This window comes from Rhinoderma darwinii, chromosome 4 (assembly GCF_050947455.1).
Source record: "Rhinoderma darwinii isolate aRhiDar2 chromosome 4, aRhiDar2.hap1, whole genome shotgun sequence".
Lineage (NCBI taxonomy): Eukaryota > Metazoa > Chordata > Amphibia > Anura > Rhinodermatidae > Rhinoderma > Rhinoderma darwinii.
Genome location: NC_134690.1, coordinates 135,246,505 through 135,268,097, shown reverse-complemented (window position 1 = coordinate 135,268,097; position 21,593 = coordinate 135,246,505). Strand labels below are relative to the sequence as shown.

At 41.2% G+C, this 21,593-nt stretch overlaps 1 protein-coding gene across 5 annotated transcripts in view; it reads left to right on the top strand.

The window, feature by feature from the left end:
- The window catches only part of GOLIM4 (golgi integral membrane protein 4), a 148,793-nt gene that overhangs the window by 74,591 nt on the left and 52,609 nt on the right, over positions 1–21,593 (top strand). For 4 of the 5 annotated variants that reach the window (XM_075864039.1, XM_075864038.1, XM_075864036.1 and 1 more), the window contains exons 2-4: positions 10,333–10,407; positions 13,027–13,076; positions 14,747–14,800. In XM_075864039.1, the coding sequence (XP_075720154.1) occupies positions 10,333–10,407; positions 13,027–13,076; positions 14,747–14,800 (179 nt within the window). The remainder of the gene's footprint in view (positions 1–10,332; positions 10,408–13,026; positions 13,077–14,746; positions 14,801–21,593) is intronic. The other variant, XM_075864037.1, reaches the window with a different exon arrangement.

Below are 21,593 nucleotides of genomic sequence, written 5' to 3'. Positions count from 1 at the left end.
CAAAAATATTTCTAAAAGGGGATAAGCAAGATTGCGCTTTTATAGAGCCATATATTAAAGTAATTACAAATAAAGGGCTAATGCACAGGTTTATTATGTGTGCATGAACTGTACTACCGGTCTCGCAATACGTTCCCATGGGCAGTCATTGTGCCACTGTGTGGTACCTCTGCAGAGCACCGTATTTTCCCCTAGATGCAATGCTTCTTGGGGGAATAGCTCCATAATGTGTTGGAGCATTCCTTTATTATCTGTGTTCCTAGTACCAGGAAACCTCCCTGTAAGCCATTCATCAAAAGCAGTTACTGTATATTATAAACTTCTTTCAGCCGCCACTAGGGGGCGTTGACTGCATATAGATTTATTACAGAGTTCAATAGGAGCTTTATACATTTTTATGCAGTGATCTCATCCTAGTGACAGCTGCAGTCAAACATAATTTTAGATCTTGGTACATAGCCTCAATGCCATGGTTATAGCATCGTGGCACATCAGGATGCTAAATATAAAAAGTATAATGGCACACGGATGGTGTACACAGTTATTAGCTCCTTACCGACATTTGACATAACTGTATGTCATAGTCAATAGGGGGAGTAATATGTAGCGGGCTCGCTGGCTGAGTCCGCACCATATGCTGCGGTTGTCAGATGTGTATTGCAGCTGACACCCATCTCTAACAGCCGGGATCAGAAATAACGAAGATCTCGGGGGTTTAACCACTTAAATGGTGCAGTCAATAACGGTCATCCCTCGTAACGCAATCGTGTGGTGTCGATGAATGCCATGGCAACCTGGGGGACCTGATGAAGGTCTGCCATCTTTGTGCTCCTATTATGCCTCGAGCATGGGTGCTGCCGCTCCATTCAAAGACTATGGGAATGACTAAAAACAGTCGAGTTTTACTACTTCATTAGTGGGAAAAATAAGTTATGGCTCAAAGACATCGCTGCATCTAAGTGGCTTCTAGCCTGTCGGCAACCATGATGGTTGCCACGGGCGCGGGTGTCAGCTGTTGGTCACAGCTGACATCCTGCTCTAACGACCAGGATCCGGCGATCGCTGCATCTAAGTGGTTAGATCGCACCCTATGGTTGCTAATGGCAACCATCGGCACCCGCGGGGAATGCCGATTAATGCTATGGCAACTGTAGCCTAACAATGGCTTCCTAGTACGGAAGCCTATTAGGCCCCGCCGGGGGGGCGAAGCCTAATAGGCTTGCTGTCAGTGAATAGCTGACAGCTCTAATACACTGCACTATGTAGGTAGTGCAGTGTATTAGAATAGCGATTAGGGCTTCATATCCCCTGGTGGGGCAAAAAAAAATGTTCACGTTAAAAAAAACTATAACAGCCTTTTTTCCCATAAGTCTTTTACTATAGGAAAAAAACTGAAAACATTAAAAAAAGTGCACATATGTGGTATCACCGCATCCGTAACGACCCAAACTATAAAAATACCACGCTATTTTACCCCCACGGTGACCACGGTAAAAAAAAAAAAAAAAAACAGAATCGCTGTTTTTTAGTCCCTACCCCTCCCTAAACAGAATAAAAAAAGGGATCTAAAAGTTGCATGTACCTCAAAATTTTACCATTAAAAACTACAGCCCGTCCCGCAAAAAACAAGCCCTTGCACAGCGTTTTTGACGGAAAAATAGAAAGTTATGGCTCTCAGGATATGGCAACACAAAAAAATAAATTATTTGAAACAAAAGTGATTTTATTGTGCAGGCGCTGCAAGACATAAACAAAACTATATACATTTGGTATCGCCGTAATCGTATCGACCCGCAGAATAAAGTAAAATTGTCATTCATAGCGCATGGCGAACGCTGTAAAAAATAAAATAAAAGACATTATCAGAATTGCTGGTTTTTGGCCACCTTGCTTGCCAAAAAATGAAATAAAGTGATCAAAAATCGCATGTACCCCAAAATGGTACAGATGGTCCCTCAACAAATAAGCCCTCACACAGCTCTTGTGGAGAAAAAGTAAAAAAGTTCTGGCTCTCAGAATATGGCGATGCAAAATGTGCAGAGTATTCCAAAAGCGGATAAAATTGGGCACCATTTATCAGTGCGACAACGGGCAAATATATATGAATTATTATTTATTTACCGCATTATTATACCCTCTTATTATGCCCTGATGTACCCCGCACATCTTACATATGCCCCCACATCATAAACTGAAATATCAGCAAAACCCCAAACAAAACTATTACCAAGCAAAATCTGCGCTCCAAATGGCGCTCCCTCCCTTCTGAGCCCTACAGTGTGCCCAAACAGCAGTCTATGTCCACATATATGGCATCGCCACACCCGGGAGAAGCCGCTGAACAGTTTGAGGTATTTGTCTTCAGTGGCACGAACTGGGCACAACATATTGTGCACTAAAATGGCATATCAGTGTAAAATTTCAATTTTCACTTTGCACCATTCTGAGCATTCATTTCTAATAAAAACCAAAAACAAACCCGTGTGGTCAAAATTCTCACTCCTTAAAAAAGTGCCTTGAGGGGTGCAGTTTCCAAAATGGGGGTCAGTACTTGGGGGCTCTGCCATTGTGGGCCAATGCTGTGAAAATCACCAAAATAGGCCTCACATGCGCATTTGCTCTTTCACTCCTAAGCCCTGTCATATGTCCAGGCAAATGATACATGCCTTGAGGGGTGTATTTTACAAAATGGGGTCACTTCTCAGGGTTTTACACTCTTTTCTAGTACCTAAGGGAGCTCTGCAAATGCAACATGGCGCCCGTACACCAGTCCAGCAAAATCTGTGCTCTAAAAGCCAAATGGCGCCCCTTCCATTTTGAGCTTTGCCGTGTGCCCAAACAGCAGTTTAGGGCCACCCATGGGATATTGCCGTATTTGGGAGAAATTGGGTAACAAATTGTGTTGTTTTTTTTCTCCTATTACCCCTTGTGGAAAAAAAAATTGGGCGCAAAAATACATATGTGGTAATAACTTTGGAATGTTTTTAGCGATTCTGAGATTTTTCTCTTGTGACATGTTGTAATTTATGTTACTGAAAAAATTTGGTTGATAAATTCAATATTTATTTGTGAAAAACACCAAAATTTTGAGCAAATTTGTAAAAATTAGAGCTTTTCTAAATTTAAATGTATCTGCTTGTAAAACAGATCGCAATACTACTCAAAATAGTTACTATTTCACATCCCCCATATGTCTACTTTAGATTGGCATCGTTTGTTTGAACGTTCATTTATTTTTCTAGCACGTTACAAGGCTTAGAACTTTAGCAGTGATTTCTCATATTCAAGACAGGCTGTGTCCTGAAAGGGTTAATATAAAATAATGTTAACACTAGTATACACAAAATGCACATATATTTTTGCAAGTTCCATCCAGATGAATGGAACGGATTCTCCGTTGCAGACATTTCTGCAGAAAAATCTGCCGCGTGTGACCGCACCCTAACATGCTATCTGGTCTGCATTTTCAACGTGACCGGTTCCTTTAAGGCTTTGTTTACAATTCAGTTTTTACAAGGTCATTGAATGATATGGTGTATCCATTATGAACTTCAATGATCCAATATGATCATATGATGGCTGTTTCTGTTTTTTTTTACCCACTATAATAGAGCATCGTGCTATTCTAACCATCAACACAGTGGAAATCCTATGGAAAAGAACGTAAGTGTGAACAGAGCCTAACTCATTGGGGCCGATATAATAATGCTGTCTAAAATTTAGGCAACATAAACTTAGACCAGGCAGAAAATGCGCCAAATTTTATCACAGTGGTGCATGCTACATGATCAGTTTAATGTATCTTGCTAGACTTGCCAGACACTTTTCTCTTCCTTATACCAACTCTTGGTTGGCTTAGTTGGAGTTTGGCGCATTTTAAGCCGCACCCCCTTCCCTAGACACTTGCAAACCTCTATTCTTAGTCTAAAATGAAATGTGACAAATTGTGCCAAACTCCCTTTTCTTGTTGTGGTTTTATATTTTTAATGTTTCACTGGATCTCAAATAATTCTTCTTCTGTATGGACCTTTTGTATTTTATGGATATCTTGGTATCTGGCAAAGCATACTAGTAGATCAAAGTCTTACATAGAAAGTCAATCTGTGCAATAAATATTAGTGCTTCTTGTGGAACGTTATCTGTAACTGAAATGTTCTTCACCGTGTGCCAGTTTTTTGGGTGGTAGGATTATGGGCAGATATCTGTCACCAGAAATACACTTATAAATGAGGGCATCTAAAATGTGTTTGTAACGACTATATGTGCCAACTGAATGTATGAAGGTAATGCCTCCCATGAGTCAATTAGTACTCCTGTCTAGTCAGAAATGCTAAAAAAGCACACGTGATGTAATTTCCCAACTTTTTCGAAGTAAGGAGTAATGTGCCTTCTATTGGCTTATTCATATGACAAGCCAGTAAAGGACAATGTTAGGCAGGGTGTAGCCTTGACCTATAGCAGCCCATGCAGTGATACTTTAGCAGGCTGTAATAGTGGCTGCAAATATGTCCACTAATTTATCTGTATAAGGGCATCTTGCAGCTACCAACATTTAAAGAGGACCTGTCACCTCTCCTGACCCTTTTTGTTTTAGTAATTTAACAATTCTGGATAATCTTGTTCCTCTCTCATTCCTCTTAGAAATGTATGAATGAATTGACAACTGGGTGTTGCCAGTTGGGGGTGTGTCCATACAAAGTGTAACACTGTCCAATCAGTGCTCACAGTCGCAGACTGTTCGGACACGCCCTATTGATAAGGTTAATGGTAACATCCAGATGTCATTGTATTTATATATTTCTAGGAGAAATAACAAAGGTGCAGTTCAATGCAGATTTCTAAGAAAATATGTTACAGAATTGTTATTCTATGGGAAATACAAGTATTTACTAATAAAGACATGTCTAAAGGGATGACAAGTCCTCCTTACAGGAGTCAAAGTAATTGTAAATATTTATACTATAAACATTTCATAAGCCAAAAATATTTTTATGACCAGCAGCTAATATCCAGGGCAACCACCGTGTGTAGCACGGACAGCAGCTAAACAGGCTGGGAGTGACTCAATAAGGTGCCGGTCGGTTATCTCAGGTATCTGGAGCCATGCTGACTGCAGTGTATCCCACATTTGGTGCAGGGTGCGTGGGGGGAGGATCCATAGAGCGAACAAGACTATCAAGGTGGTCCCACAGATGCTCAATTGGGTTCAAGTCTGATGAATTACGGGGCAAGGGTAGTACTTGGACATCTTGGTCGTGCTCTCCCAACCACTCTAGGACATTTCTAGCCGTGTGACATGTCGAATTGTCTTGCTGGAAGATTCCATCTGCCCGAGGGAAGATAAACCTCATGTATGGGTGGACGTGATCTACAACGATGGATTCATATACAAATCGGTTCAGAGTGCCTTCCAACATGGATGAATGTCGCCCAGAGAATGCCATGAAAAAATTCCCCAGACCATAACACTGCCGCCACCAGCTAGTGTTCTTCCTGCAATGGTTGCAGGGTGTTTGTTCTCTGTTGTTTCTCGCCTGACATGCCAACGTCCATTCGTTAGATGAAGCAGAAAGCGTGACTTGTTGGAGAAGGCAACCCTTTGTCAATCATCGGTGGTCCAATTCAAATACTGCCGTGCAAATTGAAGCCTTTTTTTCCGATGCACTTTTGTTAACATAGGAGCAGTGACTGTCTGTCTGCTTCCGAGCCCCATAGGCAGTAGGGTTCGCTAAACTGTTGTTATAGACACACATCTGGTAGCCCCCTGGTTGATTTTCAATTTGAGCTGCTCCACTGTAGCGTGTAGCTCGTCCCTCGCATACCTTCGTAGCCGACGAAGTTGGCACGTGGTGCTCCGCAGTTTTCTTGTCGGTTATTCCCAATGGTGCCATTTGTCCACTCACGATATACTTTCACCACATCAACACACGAACAGTTCTTAAACTGCGCTATTTGAGAAATACTGCCACCCTTGGCCCGAAAGCCAATAATCATCCCTTTTTGCAACTCTGATAAATCGACCATGGCAACGACGAGTGATAGGCTGTCTGAACAGATATCGCACGCCTTATATACCCACCAAGCCAGCCCACGACACATCACTTCCTTCATGGGATACGCGCTGCCAACAACGAAAGTAAGAGGTGTTCATAATAATGTGACTCTACTGTGTATAAACAATTTTTGTAGATTATTTTGTATCTCTTATGCTGGGTTCACACGTTGCTATCAAAATATGTTTTTGTTGCGATTCGCGGCAAACAATATATTTTGACCACGACATGTGAGCTCTGTCTAATGGTATGTTCAAACAGGGCGGATATGCTACGTAAAAGAACACGGTGTATCTGCTCTGGTCGCCACAGGGAATTCCGGCTGAAAAACATGAAAACTGAATTTCATTGTGGAAAATCCGCCGTATTTATGCCACGTGTCTTAGGGTTAAGTCACACGAAGCAGATTTTGCTCCAGAATTTTCTGTGACTGAAAATTGGTGCCATTCATCTGAATGGGGTTGTTTCTTCAGCAGGTGCATGGATTTCTCCAAGTTCCATTCATATGAACAAAACAGATTTTTAGTCGCAGAAAATTTCTGCATCAAAATCTTCCACGTGTGACTGCAGCCTTATCTTGTATTGTCTTCAAAAGTATTGTTAATTACAATCAAGCCTTGATTGCACAGATCCTTCAGATTGAGGGCTTTGCCAATTTATTCCTTCACTTTCTAAAATTCCAGGTACATGATCACTCAGAATACTTGAGTGATGATTCCCTATTGTGCTCTAAAATGTCTATAACTGCAGGCAGCCATTCAGTCTATCTGATGAAATGACAAGGAATTCATTCTTCTACATTGCAAGGGGTCTTTGAGATTCTAAGCAGTTCTTTTAACATGTATGTAGAATAGGCATGGGTAAATAGTGGTATCTAATGTTTTAATAAAACATAGGTATAAAAAAAATAGCTCTAAAATTACATTTACATATCCGGGGTCCAAACAGGTATTTACAACTTGTTTGATACAGTCAGTGCAAAAAGGTGAAAATATAAAAACTTCTAGAGCAAATTAAATGGACATGATTTTATACAACTTTCCGTAGAGCTTCAACCATGTTGGACCTAGTACTGTAATTGTTTAAGTAGTTTGGATGAGTTTTATTGATTGTTAGGAATTCGCATCACAAAAGACTCCCAAAAGAAAATATTTTATTAGAATTGTTCAATTTAAGATCCTATAACAGCCCTTGAGGTAATGTAAATTCACAGTCGCCCTTAGTCCTTATTCACACGAACGTGTCCGTTTTGCGCGCGTAAATAAATGTAACGTTTTTCCTGCATTGCAATTCCGTGTGACATCCGTGTAGGGTGCGTGTCTGCGTTTTTTACGTGCGTATGTTATCCGTATGTCACGTGTTTTTTACGTCAGCAAAAAAAACTGAAGGAGGTGTTTTTTTCTTTTTCTCATCATTTCTTTAGCAACTGTTGCGTGAATCACGGACAGCACACGGATGTGCGTCCATGTGCTGTCTGATTTTCATGCACATATTGACTACAATGGGCGAGTGATGCGTAAAAAACGCACAAGAATAGGATATGCAGTGAGTTTCACGCAGCGGACACACGCTGCATGAAAAACACTGAATGTCTGAATGCACCCATTGAGTTGCATGGGTCCGTTTGACGGCCGTTGTTTTAACGCGCATAACACGGACGTGAAATACGCTCGTGTGAATAAGGCCACGGGCTCATTCAGATGAGCGGAAAACTCGTCCGTGTGCTGTGCGTGAAAATCACGCACAGCACACTGACCCATTGATTTCAATGGGTGCATTCAGACATGCAGGAGTTTTCACGCAGCGCGTGTCCATTGCGCAAAACTCACTGCATGTCCTATATTGGTGTGTTTTTCACGCACCTATCGCCCATTGAAGTCAATGGGTGCGTAAAAATCACCCACAGCGCATGGATGCACATCCGTGTGCTGTGCGTGATTTACGCATCAATTCAATTGAAAATAAGATGTGCTTTCTGAGTGAATATCGCAAAGCACACCGATGAATAACGGACCAGATTCGCGTGTGTTTTTCACGTGCGTGAATCTGATACGCTCGTGTGACGGTAACCTTAGTGACCAGCAAAATAGAATCTCAATTTATGGAAGCCTGTATACTCTTAGGGCTCATTCAGACGAGCGTAAGACTCGTTTGTGTGAGGTACATGGAAATCACGCACAGCACACGGACCCATTGATTTCAATGGGGTCGTTCACACATGCAGGAGTTTTCACGCAGCGAAAGACCGCTGCGTGAAACTCACTGCATGTTCTTTATCGGTGCGTTTTCACGCACCTACTTGCCCATTGGAGTCAATGGGTGCATGAAAACCACGCACAGCACACAGATACACATTCATGTGCGGTGCGTGATTTGCAAATCAATTCCAAAAACAAAAGTGCTTTGCGAGTGTGTGAAAAACACACGCGGACCCAATTTCCACGCGTAAATCTGTCACGCTCGTTTGAATGTAACCTTAATGTACAGCAGACATTTGCTGGCTTAAAACCAATGAACAAATTATTGACAAGATACACTGTAGTGTGCCTACAATGCTTGTATTCTGCTGACCATGCCGGTTGGCAGCAACTGGAATTTAAATATTATGTAGGCTTATTAAAGTATCACTTTCATTTGTAAATTGAGCGATTCCAATAGTAAAATGTTGTGTAATTGCTACTTATGCAGTTCCCTAATGTATGTATTAGGCTTCGTTCACATCTGCGTTGGGGTCCCGTTCTGACATTCCGTCGAAGCTTTCCGTCAGAACGGGACCCTGAACTGACACAAACGAAAACTAGAAGTTTCTGTTTCCATCACCATTGATTTCAATGGTGACTGATCCGGTGCCCATGGTTTCCATTTGTCTGCTGTGCACCGGACCCGTCGTTTTGCCGGAAGCAATGCTTGAAGTTAAAGGTTATGTCATCACAAACAACCCCTCTAATATCATAGCTAGTTCCTAAGACCCTTGGGAAAATGCCTGATTTTTGCGGTCTGCATTTTTTGCTCAAAGAATTTGCTGTTTATGTAATGTATGGACACCTAATTCTAAGGCTGGATTCACACGAGCACATTACGTCCGTAATGGACGGACGTATTTTGGCCGCAAGTCCCGGACCGAACACACTGCAGGGAGCCGGGCTCCTAGCATCATAGTTATGTACGACGCTAGGAGTCCCTGCCTCGCTGCGGGACCACTGTCCCGTACTGTAATCATGTTTTCAGTACGGGACAGTAGTTCCACGGAGAGGCAGGGACTCCTAGCGTCGTACATAACTATGATGCTAGGAGCCCGGCTCCCTGCAGTGTGTTCGGTCCGGGACGTGCGGCCGAAATACGTTCCGTCCATTACGGACGTAATGTGCTCGTGTGAATCCAGCCTAACCGAGCGCGATCTCCAGCTTGCTATTGGCTCTCCACTCGGAATAAAGTCACTTTCACACGGCCGGTTTTTGTTCAGTATTTAAAAGCTAATTCCAGGAGGGGATACAAAATACAGAAGAAGTACAAATCTTTCCATTATAGTTTTCCTCTGTTTGGCTGGGTTTCCACGTAGCGTAAACGCTGCAGAATTTCAGCAACAGAAAAAGTGCTGCGGAAAATATAAAATTCACAGCGTTTTCTGGGGTAGCAACTGTTGCGTATTACTAGCAGAAAATGCTGTATAAACGCAGGGTAGGTGCATGTGTGTGATATTTCTGCAGCGGTTTTACCTTCTGATTTAGTGTTACATAAACGCTGTAAAAACTGCAACAACATAAATCTGTTACGGAAATTCTGCTCCCCATTGAAGTATATGGGCCAAACACGCAGCATCTCTGCACAGAACACGCGGCATAAATTGACATGCTGCGGAATTGAAAAACACATCGCAGAACACTTCCCGCACAACTTTTGTTGTTGTTTTTTCTGCAGCGTGGGCATGGGATTTTCTAAAACTCATTCACTTTGCTGCTAATGTAAATGCTGCAGAATTTATGCACAGAATTTAGTTGTGGAAATTCTGCAGCGTTTACGCTACGTGGGAACCCGGCCTTTAGGTTTTGGCTTCCAAATGCTGATGCAAAATGATGATTAAATTACTACTGTGTGAAAGAGGCCTTATAGAGAGGGGTTCTGAGCAAGGAAGTCCCTCTATCACGTCCATATACCCTAGTAGATCATATAGATAGGAGTTGCGGAGACCCCCTGTTTAAGTGGATTCGATCCTAAATAAAGCTATATACTTGCATGGCTATCTTATAAAACGTCATAAAATCACATTTTATGTTTTTAGTGGTATATGAACATCGCTCAAGACTGGAAAAATCTTTACAAAAGGAAAGACTTGAACTCAAGAAAGCAAAAGAAGGTAAAGTCATCTTGTATTATAACATTGCTTTAATAAAAGTGTCAGTGCCGTATATCGTATCTCCTCTTCAGAACTAATATTTTGCTGATAAAAAAGTATTTCGTTCAGAATCAAGGGCCGAAGGCAGGTCTTCATAGGAGTACAAAGATGGCAGACCTGGGGGCCTTCATTAGACCCCGAGGCTGCCATAACAACCATCTGTACCCTGCAATCACTTTGTAGAGGGGCCGACAGGCAGTTGGAGGGGGCTGCCCCCTTATTTTAACAACTTAGATGCTACAGTCACTATTGACCACGGCATCTAAGTGGTTAAACGGGCAGAATCAAAGTGATCTTCGGTTCCGCCCGTTGCAGTGGGGTGTCAACTGTTACACACAACCGACACCCACTTAGTATGGAGTGCGCTCCGCCTGTGAGCACGCTCCATACTTCCCCTTGGCGGCTGTTCCCCAAACGCTACCTGAACAACTTTTGCAGTGTGACAGGACACATAATCCTGCTGAAAGAGGAGACTGCTATTAGGGAATACTGATGCCATGAAGAGGGATACTTGTTCTGCAACAATTTTTAGGTAGGTGGCAAAATAACACCCACATAAACGTTATGACTCAAGGTGTTTTTAGCAGAACATTTCCCAGAACATTACATTGCCTCTGCCGGCTTGTCTTCTTCCCATAGTGCATCCTGGTGCCATCTTATCCCCACACTTACCGACACCCAGTTACCTGGCGAGCCACATAATGTAAAAAATAACGTGATTCAACACACCAGGCTACCTTCTTCCATTGCTCCATAGTCCAGTTCTGATGCTCACGTGCCTATTTTAGGCGCTTTCGGCTGTGGACAGGTGTCAGCATGGGCACGCTGATATGTCTGTGGCTACGCAGCCCCAAATGCAGCAAACTGCAATGCACTGTGGGTTCTTTCTATCAAAGCCAGCATTAACTTTTTCATCAATTGGTGCTACAGTAGCTCTTTTATGGGATTAGACCGGACAGGCTAGCCTTCACACTCCCCGCACATCTATGAGCCTTGGGCGCACATGACCCTGTTGGTTCACCATTTGTTCCTCCATGGACCACTTTTGGTAGGTACTAGTCACTGCCTACCGGAACACCCCAAAGGACCTTCTGTTTTGGAAATGCTGTGACCTGGTCATCTAGCCATCACAACTTGGCCCTTGTCAAAGTGGCTCAGATCCTTACACTTGCCCATTTTTCCTGCTTCAAACACATCAACTTCAAGAACTGACTGTTCACTTGATGACTCATATATCCCAGCCCTGGACAGGTGCCATTGTAACCAGATAATCTGTTATTTACTTCACCTGTCAGTGGTGTTAATGTTATGGCTGATCGGTGTATACAATATATGGACTAAAATATAGGGTTAAGTTTGAACTCCATGTATGTTCACTTCACTGAGCTTAATTTGTTACCCATGGAGGAGCACTTTGAATACCAGGGACAGTATAAGAAAATTGCACAGATCATCCACCTACACATTTTGCTTTGGTCAGCTTTGTGTTCCAGATGTAGACCAAGCAGGGATGTAAATCATGCCGACTTATCTCTACATTTTGTATGCAAATGAAGAATCTCAGGCATTTAATTATTTAGTTTCTGACCAATAAACTGTGAAATTGCATTTTGTCTTATCAGCTAAAAGGAATGTGAATTTTATTTGTATTGTCACATGACTGAATTTTTGCAAAGTACAACAAATCTAAAATAAGTTCCTACAATTTCCAATGGCTTTTGTTAGTTACGATCATCTTTTTGCGGTGCATGACTTCTAAATGGCCTGCTGCTGAAAATCTGTTTGTGCTTTACTGCTGCCCTCTTGTGACGACAAGGATTATAACATGTGTAACAGTACAGAAAATATCTCAAATATCGGACTGTGAAAAAGTATTTATGTCTCTTGTGATTATAAAGGGTGCATAACGTCCTTGAATATATGTTGTAGCAGATCAAAATCTGTATTAACTCGAGTTCCTTTGTCTCATGAAATCAGGATGCATCTGAAACTGTTGCAGTAATGGAGAAAATCTAGAAGGGGGTAAATACTTTTTCACAGTACTGTATACTGTCTGCTAATTTTAAAGATCTTAAAATATAAAAATGAATTAATATTTGAAACAATACTGTGATGTGTAGAAAAGAATAAGGCCTAGTTCACACTGAGTTTTTTTTTGTAGGCAGTAATTCCTTCTGGAATTTTAAGGCAGATTTGAATCTACCATTGTTGTTCACTGCGTTTTTTTTGCCCAAGGCTAATGCAATGACCGCGGTGAATAAACGCCGCAAAAAAAAACGCTTACAATAGAGTGCCTTGGGGTTTTTCTGTCTCCCATTGATTCCAATGGTAGGTCATAGGCGGAAACCGCGGCAAGAAAGAACATGCCGCTTTTTTTCCCCGTGAGCAGCCAAAAGCTGCCCGGGAAAAAAACATCTCTACCTCCTATTGAGCCCGTTTTTTAGGCGCTGATTCTGATGCAGTTTCCGAGTCCAAATCAGCGCCAAAAAAATCTGTGCGAGCTGACCCTAGAACAAATGATTATAAACTGTTTAGAATTAATCAAAGTAAAATGTATTCTTTGATAATGTATTTTTCCAGATCATCTTGTTTATAAACTTGAAGCACAAGAAACACTGAATAAAGGAAGGGTAAGTAAAATGTTTTATAGTGTTAACACTAGTTTTATTTCTCATTATCTGCAGTAAAGCAAAGGTTAATATTTTTATGTAACCAATTTATGTTTTTCAAAAGTTCAATATCACTATTTGTAAACTGTAATTGACTAAAGTCACATCCATTAGCCTATTGTACCGTATGTGGGGTTACCATAGACTTTCAGGCATCTGCTTTCATGGCAAAATTACATTGGCAGATATTATATGTGAATGGCCAGTTTAAAGCTGGCCAAACACATTAAATAAAAGTCCAATATCCTGTTGATTTTGGCAGGATTGACTGGTTATCCCATTTGTATTGAGGCCTCCTGACGGCAGAGAGGGAGGAGGAATTGGGCATGTTGGATTTCAGAATGCCAGATCCTTTTGTTTCAGCAGGAGATATGCCACCATCAGAGGGGTCCGGCAGTGGCTTATTCCTCCCTCCCCATATAAATGAGTTCGCAAAACAAAATAAAATCTGTGCAGATAGTGTCAGCCCATGAAGGAACACATTCAATGGACAATGGGAATGGTAACTCCCAGTTATCAATTTATACGTATATTTCTAGAAGGAATTACAGAAGAATAGCCGTTCTAGGAAATCATGTTCCAGAATTGTTATTTCATAAGGAACGCAAGTATTTTCTAAAACACTCTTTTCAAGGAGACTCCTTTGGGGGTATGCCATATTTGTTTACACAATCTATAAAGAGGACTTTATGGTCCATCTGCACTTGTGTGCTGAAGTAATAAACGGCACAGTCCTACAGCAGACATCCCTGATAATTTAGTCCCTTCAGTAAGATCTATATTATGGTGTATTGTAAGTTACTGTACTATATATGGACAGTGACAGTGAAGTTGGCAGAAGTGCTGGAGTCCCCAGGCAGAGCATCAGCTGATGCTCTGCCTGGGGATTCCAGCACTGCTCCCGACATCACTGTCTATATATGGTCAGTGACTTCAGGGGTTTCCATGCAGAGCATCAGCTGATGCTCTGGCGGAGACACCATCACTGCTCCCGACGTCACTGTCTATATATAGTCAGTGACTTCAGGGGTTTCCAGACAGAGCATCAGCTCTGCCCGGGGACTCCAGCACTGCTCCCGACTTCACTGTCTATATATGGTCAGTGACTTCAGGGGTTTCCTATCGTTGGAGTTCCCGAGCAGAGCATCAGCTGATGCTCTGCTTGGGAACTCCAGCAATAGGAAACCCCAGAATTCACTGACCAAATATGGATGTCGGGAGCAGTGCTGGAGTCCCGAGCAAAGCGCTATGTGATGCTCTACTCGGGGACTCCAGCTATAGGCAATGTGACTGCCCCTTGCGGTCATGTTCCTGATAAGACGCCGACACGAACAGCACAGGAAGCAAGCCCTCAGTCATGTGGGGCTGTGTCGGCACGTCATCATTATTAGAAAAGCTCCAGGACTTCCGGGAAAAATTCACAAGGTTTGACCTGCACGATTTAGTACAGAATTTTAAATTTAAAGTACATTAGTAAGTGACTTCTTTTCACTTAAATATATTATTACAATGCAATTTTTGGTCCCCGGATAACCCCTTTAAGATGGTTATAAATATACATTCTTTTTCAGTTGCGTTTAATATTTGCAAATGAGAATATTAATTAAAAAAAACATGCTTTATCTCTATAGCAGGATTCCAATACCAGGTATAATGCACTCAGTGTACAGCACCAAATGTTAAAGGTAAGTACCACATTATGTATCAATCTGTAATATACATCTGCTTGAAGACCTAACTAGTAACTGCTTTTTTATGAAGACTAAACTCTGAGATGCAAGTTCGCACATGCAAATTTATGTCATGGCGCTGGCTATGGTGTTATTTAGGCACTGTATAGCATTATTAGATTATATTCTATATATCACTGATATCTAGGCAATGGATGTCATGGTTTTGGCACATCTTGCTGGTTTAATTTAGGCATAGTATGGGCAGTGTTAGGAACGATATTATTGCAGTATTATTCGCCTTTGTACTCCTTCCAAAACTTGAGAGGTGTTCCCACACGTTTGGCCCAGGATAAGACCTCCTCTATCTCTGGATAGGAATATTTAGCGTCTACTGCTTTCCAAGGGTATGTTCATAATATCTGCTATTTGGCACTTCTTCATCGTTTAAGTGGTTTTCCCACTAAGACATTTATTACATATTGATTTGGACCACCACACATTCAGGGTGTACTGTTACCTGTTCCCAGCCGAGAGGTGGCCAAGCATACACTGTCACTCTTTATTATAGTGAATAAAAGATACAGAAATAACTTGGTCAACTCGGCACTTGCGATTCACTTTTAATGGGGAGAACAACCTCTCCGCTGAGAATAGGGTATTGCACATCTCTGTTCTCGGGATGAATTAGCGATTCTACTTTATACAACCATTTGGATAATGTAGCTCAGTTTCCAGCAAGTGATTCCTACAAAGTGACAGAAATGCTCATTGAAGCTTGTTAACATTCAGGTACTGGTATTATTAATAAGACAAGTTATGCGCAGCTATATATTATGTAGCTGATGTTAGCAAGTGGAATAAGTGGTTATTATGTTAACCCATTAAAGTCCAGGCCAATTTGAGTTTTTCCATTTTCGTTTTTTCCTCCCCGCCTTCCAAAAGCCATAACTTTTTTTATTTCTATGTTGACATAGCCATATGAGGGCTTATTTTTTGCGGGACAAGTTGTAGTTTTTCATGGCACTATTTATTGTACTGCATAATGTACTGGGAAGCTGGAAAATAAATATTTGTTTGTTGAAATGGGCAAAAAACAGCGATTAGGCCATTTATTTGGGTGGTTTAGATTTTACAGCGTCCATCAGGAGGTAAAAACAACATACGGTATTTTTCGGACTATAAGACGCACCTGACCATAAGACGCACCCAGGTTTTAGACAACAGAAAATAGGAAAAAAAATATTTGTTAAAAAATAATTTATTGTGTTTCACCACATTCTCAGAGCCAAAACTTTTTTTTTATATTTTATTCATCGATTGAGCGGGGTGAGGGCTTGTTTTTTGCGGGACTAGCTGTAGTTTTATTAGCACCATTTTTTGGTACATACGATTTCTTTGATCACTTTTTTTTTTTTATTAAATTTTTTAAGCGCTAAGGTGACCAAAAAACAATTTTGCTTTTTTTAATTTTTAAACTCACTGTGCGAGTTAAATAATGGTGTATTGTAATAGATCAAACTTTTACGGATGCAGCGATACCAAATTATTTTATTTTTTACATTGTGCTTGGGGAAAAATGTTTTGTTTTTTTTAACTTTTAATATTTTTTTTATTTTTTTTTACACTCCTGAAAGTTTGTCTAACATTTATTTTCATTTTTTTTTTTACAAATTTTATTAGTTCCCCTAGAGGACTTGAACCAGTGGCCGCTTGGTTACATGTGGAGTTACTGAAACAGCGTAACTCGCTGAGCTACGCGGTTTCCCTAACTCCCATAGTAGTGAATGGCAGTTACCGAAGCTGTTTCCGTAAATACAGTTCAGTTCTATGGGACTTACGGAAATAGAGTAGCTCAGAGATTTACGCTGTTTCAGTAACTCCACGTGTAACCAAGCGGCCCCTGGTTCAAGTCCCCTAGGGGAACTAATAAATGTCCTTCATAGAAAAACCTTTATAAATGCTGCGGTCGCTATTGACCCGGGCATTTAACTAGTTAAAGGGGTTTGCCATAAAACACATATCCTGTGGATAGGGGCTACATGTGAGATCGCTGGGGGTCCGCCTGCTGGGACTCCCAGCGATATGGAGAACTTGGGACCCAAAGAGCTACATGAGAAGCCTGGGCTTCCGGGTTCTGTGTCCGGCTTATCTGTTCCGCAGCTCCATAGAGATCAATGGAGAGCCACTCGCGCATGCGCAGAAGAATCCCATTAATCCCTATGAAGCTGCCGGACACAGAACGCGGAAGTCAATGCTTCTCAAGCAGCGTTCTTGGTGACTGTCAGTCCCCGTTCTCCTTATCGATCACACATGTATCCCCTATCCTGTGGCTAGGGGATACATGTGTTTTATGGTACAACCCCTTTAAACTGCCAGGAACAGTGAAATTGCTGTTCCTGGCATTAGAGCAGCGTGTCAGAAGTGGACACCTGCAGCGTATGGAGCAGGCTCAGTGCGTGAGTCCGCTCCATACATCACCCCCCCCCCTGCTCAATTATGTTCCGGCAACTCATGGATCGGGTAGGGGTTGAGTAATGAAGCGGTCATGGGGCCCGGCGATGCCAAGTCCATTGTCTGCAGACTATTAGACGCAGGGACTTTTTAGCAAGATTTATTCTTGCTAAAAACTGCGTCTTATAGTCCGAAAAATACGGTATTCACCTTATTGTTATTCTAAAGGTTGATACGATTACGGAGATACCAAATTGATGTTATTGTTTTATGTTTTACCACTTTTAAAAAACGGTTTTGTGTCGCCATAGTCTGAGAGCCATAACTTTTTTATTTTTGCATCAATTTAGCGGTCTGAGGGCTTAAATTTTGCGGGGCGAGCTGTAGTTTTCACCGATACCATCTTGGGGTATATGCGACTTTTTGAGCATGTTTTATAACTTTTAATTTTTATTTTTTTTGGAACATTATAAAAATCATTGGATCGCTTTCGTGATATACTGCAATACTAATGTATTGCAGTATATCATGATACTGACAGTCTCCTTTGAAGCCCCCCTGATTCTCAGAATTTAAATGCCGTGGTCGCGTTTGACCGCGGCATTAAAAGTGTTAAACAACCGCCCGTTGCAGTGAGATGTCAACTGTATAATACAGCCGTCATCCGTTGAGTATGGAGCGCGCTCAGCCCGTGAGCCTGCTCCATACTTCCCCTTAACAGCTACCACATACGTGTACGTGGTATGTTGTTAAGGGGATAAAGTGTTTAGGCATTAAAAGCAAAAGGTACATTATCCCAATAACTACTCTTGGCCACCAATTTTTGTCTGTGCTACCCCGGCCCTATCTGCTTTTGTGCTTTCATTAAAAAAAATGTCTACTCCTGGATGATCATCATCCTTGTGCAGAGGCGGCATCTAAAGCAAAGGGAGGGAGATGCATGTAAAACTAAAATGGTGTCTTTGTGTATATACAGCAGCGTCCTAGTTTACACAATATACACATATTTGGCATCAATATGCACAGGAGGATTGGAGACTTAATTTTTGGGGTAAATATTATCCATTATTATCCAACTACCTTTTAAAATAGACCGTGAAAAAAATTAGGAAACATTGCTTTTTTTCCTTTTTCTGACCATTTTTCCCTTCAGACCTATAAATTAAAGGATTTCAACACCAGTTTTAAATAATAAGAAACCCTTATGAATCTAAGAGAGGGGAAAAGAAAAATCCCCTTTAGAAGCAGCGTTCCAAAAGGTGGAATTCTGCTCTGTGCATCAAGGCCCAAAACACACCTGGTCATGATCACCTTGATAATGGTTTTGGATGCTGTTTACGCACAAAGGTCATAGGTTTGTTCAACATATGAAATGTTGAGTAAATATACTTTGTTACTGGTATATTATGCCATATTTTTAGACAATTCGAAAAAGTGTGTAATCCATAGGAACCAATCAGATTACTTCTTTCATTTAGTAACATTTTCTGGCACAATGAAAGTTGGAATTCGTTTGGCTGCAATGGATAACGTTGACACGTTTTCTTAGAAATGATTTTTTTTTTTTTTAAACTACATGTACTGAAAAAAGATGGACATCAAAGATTGCTTGGAAACAGACACTCTAGGGTGTGTTCTCATAAGCGTTAGGTTCTGTTAATGGGTTCCGTCAGACCTTTTTGTCAGGGGAACCCGTCAACGGAAATGCAAACGGAACCCATCGCTTCCGTTTACTCTCAGTGGATAAAATTCTGTACATGATCATGTGATCATCATAAAAAAACAAAGAACTTACATGCACAGGCAGCACCACTAGAGATGAGTCTAGCATACATATGATCTGCGTCAAGCTCAGCCCACTCCCTGCTGATTGACAGATGTCTCCCTATAACATTGCATAGGGAAACATTTGTCAATCAGTGACGTGTGGTTGGGGTTAAAGGTGAGTGGGCGGAGCATATGGCAGCTAAAGAATGCATCAAACTCATCTCTGGCGGCACTGTCCGGCTCTGAATATAAGTACTCCACTTAAGCAAAGAAGTGCCAGATTGTTGAAATCCGCGTGTATGTCACAACGTTACATAGTTACATAGTTACATAGTTAGTACGGCTGAAAAAAGACACATGTCCATCAAGTTCAACCAAGGGAAGGGAAAAGGGAAGGAAACATTTCTACACATAGGAGCTAATATTTTTTTGTTCTAGGAAATTATCTAACCCTTTTTTAAAGCCATCTACTGTCCCTGCTGTGACCAGCTCCTGCGGTAGGCTATTCCATAAATTCACAGTTCTCACTGTAAAGAAGCCTTGTCGCCTCTGCAGCTTGAACCTTTTTTTCTCCAGACGGAGGGAGTGCCCCCTTGTTTTTTGAGGGGGTTTTACAAGGAACAGGATTTCACCATATTTTTTGTATGTGCCATTAATATATTTATATAAGTTAATCATGTCCCCCCTTAGTCTTCTTTTTTCAAGGCTAAATAGGTTTAATTCTTTCAATCTTTCCTCATAACTTAAATTCTCCATGCCCCTTATTAGCTTCGTTGCTCTTCTTTGTATTTTTTCCAACTCCAGGGCATCCTTTCTATGAACTGGAGCCCAGAACTGAACTGCATATTCTAGATGAGGCCTCACTAATGCTTTGTAAAGTGGCATTATTACATCCCTGTCCCGCGAGTCCATGCCTCTTTTAATACACGACAATATCCTGCTGGCCTTTGAAGCAGCTGATTGACACTGCATGCTGTTATTGAGTTTATGATTTACAAGTTACACCCAGATCCTTCTCAACAAGTGAATCCGCCAGTGTAGCGCCCCCTAGGACATATGATGCATGCAGGTTGTTGGTACCAAGATGCATAACTTTACATTTATCTACATTAAACTTCATTTGCCAAGTGGACGCCCAAACACTTAGTTTGTTTAAATCTGCCTGTAATTCATGAACATCTTCCATAGTCTGAACTATATTACATAGCTTGGTGTCATCTGCAAAAATAGAAATAGTGCTATTAATCCCTTCCTCTATATCATTAATAAATAAGTTGAATAATAGTGGTCCCAGCACTGAACCCTGGGGTACACCACTTATAACCGGGGACCATTCAGAGAAGGAATCATTGACCACAACCCTCTGGATACGGTCCTTGAGCCAATTCTCAATCCAATTACAAACTATATTTTCTAAACCTATAGTCCTTAATTTACCCATTAGGCGTCTATGGGGGACAGTGTCAAATGCCTTTGCAAAGTCCAAAAACACTAAATCCACAGCGGCCCCTCTGTCTAGACTTCTGCTCACCTCTTCATAAAAACAGATTAGGTTAGTTTGACAACTTCTGTCCTTAGTAAAACCGTGCTGGCTGTCACTTATAATGCTATTTATTGTCACATAATCCTGTATATAGTCCCTCAATAGCCCCTCAAACATTTTCCCCACGATGGATGTTAAGCTTACTGGTCTATAATTACCCGGGGAAGACCTAGAGCCCTTTTTGAAAATAGGCACCACATTTGCCCTGCGCCAGTCCCTTGGCACTATACCAGTCACTAGAGATTCTCTGAATATTATGAAAAGGGGGACAGAAATAACTGAACTAAGCTCTTTAAGAATTCTAGGGTGTAACCCATCTGGTCCCGGAGCCTTGTGCACATTTATTTTATTTAATTTAGCTTGGACCATCTCTACATTCATCCAATTCAGTATATCAACTGATATATTAACAGCACTGGCACCGGCTACATCAGCTGCTCTTTCTTCTGTTGTATATACAGAGCTAAAGAACCCATTTAGTAACTCTGCCTTCTCTTGATCCCCTGTGATCAACTCCCCATTACCATTATCTAGGGGTCCTACATGTTCAGACCTTGGCTTTTTTGCATTTATATGCTTGAAGAATTTTTTAGGATTTGTTTTACTATCCTTGGCCACCTGCCTTTCATTTTGTATTTTTGCTAATTTTATTACATTTTTACAGATTTTATTAAGCTCTTTATATTTTACAAAGGCTACAGCTGTACCCTCAGATTTGTATTTTTTAAATGCCCTTTTTTTGTCATGTATTGCCCCTTTCACAGAAGGTGTAAGCCATGTGGGGTTTAATTTGAGTCGTTTATACTTATTACCTGTAGGAATAAATTTTGCACTATAATAACTCAAAGTAGATTTGAAAATCTCCCATTTATCATTTGTTCCATTATTTGACATTAGTTCTTCCCAGTCTATATCCTGAATTGCAGCCCTCATCCTGGGGAAATTGGCTTTCTTAAAATTAAATGTTTTTGCCCTCCCAGCCTGCGTTTGTTTTTTACAGTATAGGTAAAATGTAACTATATTATGATCACTGTTACCGAGGTT